At 56.3% G+C, this 4,609-nt stretch overlaps 1 protein-coding gene across 1 annotated transcript; it reads left to right on the top strand.

Annotated features, from left to right (window-relative positions):
* Nucleotides 1–516: 516 nt before the first annotated feature.
* Nucleotides 517–4,000, top strand: LOC104517422 (NACHT, LRR and PYD domains-containing protein 3). Its single transcript, XM_010167876.1, has 3 exons — nucleotides 517–799; nucleotides 1,464–3,165; nucleotides 3,877–4,000. Exons 1-3 carry the CDS (start codon nucleotides 517–519, stop codon nucleotides 3,998–4,000), a joined length of 2,109 nt encoding a protein of 702 aa, XP_010166178.1.
* Nucleotides 4,001–4,609: the final 609 nt, after the last annotated feature.

Here is a 4,609-nt window from a genome sequence, read left to right as displayed (position 1 = left end):
GAAGGGTGTCACAGGGAAGCAGGAAGGGTGTGCCGGATGTTGGGTTCAAAAGTGAAACCTGCCTGAGCGCGGGACGGGGATTTCGGGCAGCGTCCCAGCCCTCCCGGCAGCGTCCCGCCATCCCGGGCGGCGCAGTGAGTGCATCGCGGCACAGCCGGCCATGTGGCACCGAGGGGACAGGGCTGTCCCTGTCCCCAGAGCTGGGGGGACTCTTCCCACCCTGGTTACAAACCCCCAGGATGGTTTTTTGGGTGCTTTTCACAGAATTGCCTCGATTGGAAAACACCTTTAAGATCATCAAGTCCAATTATTAATTTTCTCTCTCCCGTGTCCCACCCCAGGAGGAACATCCCTACGGTGCTGGATCCCCCCACAGCCCAGGTGACTCTCCCCAGTCTTCCCAGTGCAGGAAAAACCAGGCTGTACAGGACAAACCCTGTGCCCAGCTCCAAAACCTCTTGCCAGGGTGTAGCTGTGATTTCTGGCCTTTGGTGTTTTCAGGTGACACGTCCCGCGATGGCAGGGGAGGAGCAGGCGTTAGCTGGTCTCTTACGAGCACTGCAGGGCCTCACACCTCAGGACTTTCAGAAGTTCAAGATGAAGTTATCAGAGGTTCTCATGGAAGGAGGATGGAATATCCCCAAGGATTCGCTGGCCAGAGCCACCCACCCTTGTGCTCTTGTCAGCTGCATGGGCAAGAACTACAGCACAGAGGCCGTGATGGGCATAGCCATCGGGTTGTTTGAAGAGATGAAGCAGAGGGACCTCGCCGAGAAACTCCTGGATGAGAAGGTGAAAGGTAAGAAGCTTTTCTTTGTCTCTTTTTCCTTCAAGGGACCCTGCAGACAGGCAAGAAGTTGGTAAGAGCAGCTTTGGGCTTCTCAGAGAGCCTGGAAACATGAAGATGTCCCGCTGGATCCCATTAGTGTGGGGGCTGTAGTGACCCTTCCTCTTGCTGTCCCCACTTACTGCCCGGTTCCTTCTTCTCCTGGAGAAGAGCCTGTGGCAACTTCCCCCACCGCCCGGGATGGGGACTGAGGACATCTCTGCAGAGCTCACATTTGGTAACGCTTTGGAGCCGGAGGCATCCCTGGGAGCTGAGGGACGGTACCTTTGGCACCAGGGGCATAAGCAGAGGAGGACAGTGGCTGCAGGTGACCCCAGGCAACTGCATTTGCTCCCAGGGTGGATGAGGATTGCAGGGTGGTTAAAAGAGGGGTTGATGGATCAGGATGAGGAGGGAACCCAGGAGAAGAGAAGGACCCTCCTCAACTGACCAGAGGACCTAAATTCTCACAGATGATGTCCTTATTGCCTCTGCCAGACTGAGGAGAGCCCTGAGCGTTGATGCAAATGTCCCATTGGTGTGTTGGGAACGCGGCTGGGCTGGTTAGGAGCTCCTCAGAACAGCTCCTCAGGAACCTGGCGGTGCTTGGGATTGATTCTGCTTCTCGCTGGTGCAGAGTACAAGCGGAAATACAGAGAGCACGTGGTCCAGGAGTTCCTCCAGTACAAGGAAGTGAACTCCTGTCCTGGGGAGAACCTGTCCATCAGCAGCCGCTACACAGCCCTGACCATCGCCAGGAGACCTCGGAGCAAGCGTGGAGGCAAGCACGAAGCTGTGGACACCAGCCATGGATGTGCCAACAGCAGCAATGGACCAGCCACCATCACTGTCACCGCACAGACACTGTTTAAACCCAATGAAGATGGGCAAACGCCGCAGGTCGTGGTGCTGGTTGGGGCCCCGGGGATGGGGAAGACCATGATGGTCAGGAAGGTGATGGTGGAGTGGGTGGAAGGGACCCTCTACACGCAGTTTGACTACATCTTCTGCATAGACTGTGAAGACATTGCCCTTACCAAGGAAGCCAGCGTGGCAGACCTCATTTCAAAGTGCTGCCCTCACAGGCGAACTCCAGTTGAGAAGATCCTGGATGATCAGAAGAAGATCCTGTTCATTTTTGATGGTTTTGAGGCCCTGGGATTTTCCTTGGTTCAGTCTGAAGATGAGCTGAGCTCTGACCCCAGAGAAGTGAAGCCACTGGAAACCACCTTGATGAGCTTGTTGAAGAAGACTCTTCTCCCCGAGTCATCCTTACTCATCACCACAAGGCCAACAGCTCTTCAAAGCCTGGGGCGGTGCCTGGAGGGTGAGTATTACGCAGAGATACTGGGATTTTCAGCAGCCATGAGGGAGGAGTATTTCCACAGGTATTTTGAGAACGACCATAAAGCCAACATGGCCTTCAGGTTTGCCAGAGGCAACAAGATCCTCCACAGCTTGTGCATCATCCCCATCATGAGCTGGACCATCTGCACCATCCTTGAACAAGAGCTTCACAAGAAGAAAAACCTCGTCGAGTGCTCTGTATCCACCACGCCAATGACTGTGTTTTACCTCTCCCGGTTGATGAAGTGCAGAGGCAGGGACAACCCAGAGGATCTCCAGCGGTTCCTGCACAAGCTTTGCTCCTTGGCTGCCCATGGTGTCTGGAAACACAAGGTCCTCTTTGAGGAGAAGGAGATCAGGGACCATGGTTTGGACCAGCCAGACCTTCTCCCCCTCTTCCTCAATGAGAAGATCTCAAAGAAAAGCGTAGACAATGGGAACATCTACAGCTTCACCCACCTGCACCTCCAGGAGTTTTTTGCAGCGATGTTTTACGTCCTGGAGGATGATGAGGAAATGGTCGGTGACTCGGGGGCTCTCGTGAAGGATGTAAATATGTTATTAGAAAGCTACAGCGAGTCCAGGGAGGATCTGAACTTAACAGTGCGGTTCCTGTTCGGTCTGGTGAGCCAAAAATCGATAGAGTACGTGGACAAAATCATGGGGTGCAGAATTTCACCACGAGCCAGGGAAGATCTGCTGAGGTGGCTTCAGGGGAGGCACAGAGACATCTCCCATCCCAGCCAAGCGCTGAAGGTTACGGAGCTGGACACGTTCCACCTTTTGTTTGAGATGAGCGATAAAAGCTTCACGCGAAGCGCGTTGGGTCGTTTCACCGACATTGACTTGCAGGACATCAAGTTGACCTTGTACGACCAAATGGCTCTTTCCTTCTGCATCAGGCAGTGGGTTGGGCTGAGCTGTGTCACCCTCCGGGGATGCTCCTTCGACCAGCAGGATCCTGGGGAGGAACTGGCTGTGTCAGTGCACGGGTAAGTATCGCCCCTTTCTGCTCCAACGACCCAAAATCACAAAGAATTTTCCTTTCTCCACCCCAAGGGATGGATTTAAAAGCATTTCAGCTCCTTCCACCCAAACACCAGCTTGTCTTCTCACTGGGGTTTAGTTCCTCAGGGGAGGATTTTAGTTATTCTTGCAGAGAATTCATAGAATCATAGAGTACCAGGTTGGAAGGGACCTCAAGGATCATCTGCTCCAACCTTTCTTGTCCAAGGGACGGTCTAGACAAGATGGCCCAGCACTCTGTCCAGCTGAATCCTAAAAGTGTCCCATATTGGTGAAAGAATCCAATGTTGGGGAGAATAAGGAGCACATGGGCTCCTCCGTCCACTGCATGTGGTGGGATTGATGGAGATGGGAGCGTCTCAGCTCAACTTCCCCAGCCCAGACAGGCCCTTCTGCACCCGGGTGTTGGTTGGGCTTCACATCCCCCTTCTCCCGTGCAACGGGGAGATCCCCAGTGCTGAAATTCAGTGCACCCCAAATTTGCTTGAGAGCAGAAGAACTCCAGTAGTGCCCGTGATCCTCTGCACCTCCAAAGCCATGGAGGTTCCACCCGAGGACACCTCCCACGAGCTGGTGGCGAGCAATGTTTAGGGGTGGTTGCGTGCTGGTGTCCCAGCCGGGAGCTCCCGGTGCCGGTGAGGGCTGCCCGTGCCCACCAGGGCTCTGTCCCCCCGCAGCTCTGGTGCCTCAGGAGCGGGAGGATGTCCCCATCCCCTCGCTGAGGAGGAGCTGCTGTCCCCCATCCGCCCGCTCTGCCAGGCCCTGCGGCACCCGGGCAGTGACCTGCGGGTGCTCCGGTAAGAGACCAGCGCTCGGTGCTGAGCTGGACCCACGGTGCTGCCGCTGGCACGGGGAGGGTGCAGTGGCCAGGGCCAGGTCAACCCCGCCGGGCTCTGGGTGCAGGTGGGGGCACCCAAACCCGAGGGGAATGGCTGGCTGGCTGGCTGGGGGGGTGCTGGGCAGAGGGACCTGGTCACCCCCACAGTGCCCCAGGGCCCCATGGAGACCCACAGCACATGGCTGAGGGTGCCACCTTTGGCCAGGGTCTGTGTGGTGGGATGGGTGTGGTCCCTCCATGCTGATTGGCTGTGTGGTGGGATGGGTGTGGTCCCTCCATGCTGATTGGCTGTGTGGTGGGATGGGTGTGGTCCCTCCATGCTGATTGGCTGTGTGGTGGGATGGGTGTGGTCCCTCCATGCTGATTGGCTGTGTGGTGGGATGGGTGTGGTCCCTCCATGCTGATTGGCTGTGTGGTGGGATGGGTGTGGTCCCTCCATGCTGATTGGCTGTGTGGTGGGATGGGTGTGGTCCCTCCATGCTGATTGGCTGTGTGGTGGGATGGGTGTGGTCCCTCCATGCTGATTGGCTGTGTGGTGGGATGGGTGTGGTCCCTCCATGCTGATTGGCTGT

Source organism: Antrostomus carolinensis, unplaced genomic scaffold (assembly GCF_000700745.2).
Source record: "Antrostomus carolinensis isolate BGI_N321 unplaced genomic scaffold, ASM70074v2 scaffold46095, whole genome shotgun sequence".
Taxonomy (NCBI): Eukaryota; Metazoa; Chordata; class Aves; order Caprimulgiformes; family Caprimulgidae; genus Antrostomus; species Antrostomus carolinensis.
Note: the sequence above shows the minus strand (reverse complement) of the source record. Positions and strands in the feature narration are given on the sequence as shown.

Excerpts from the sequence above, each read along its gene's own strand:
- LOC104517422 (XM_010167876.1), top strand. The coding sequence starts at position 517 with ATGGCAGGGGAGGAGCAGGCGTTAGCTGGTCTCTTACGAGCACTGCAG. Across the intron at positions 800-1,463 it reads CCTGGATGAGAAGGTGAAAG|AGTACAAGCGGAAATACAGA; the intron begins GTAAGAAGCTTT and ends TCGCTGGTGCAG. Across the intron at positions 3,166-3,876 it reads CTGGCTGTGTCAGTGCACGG|CTCTGGTGCCTCAGGAGCGG; the intron begins GTAAGTATCGCC and ends GTCCCCCCGCAG.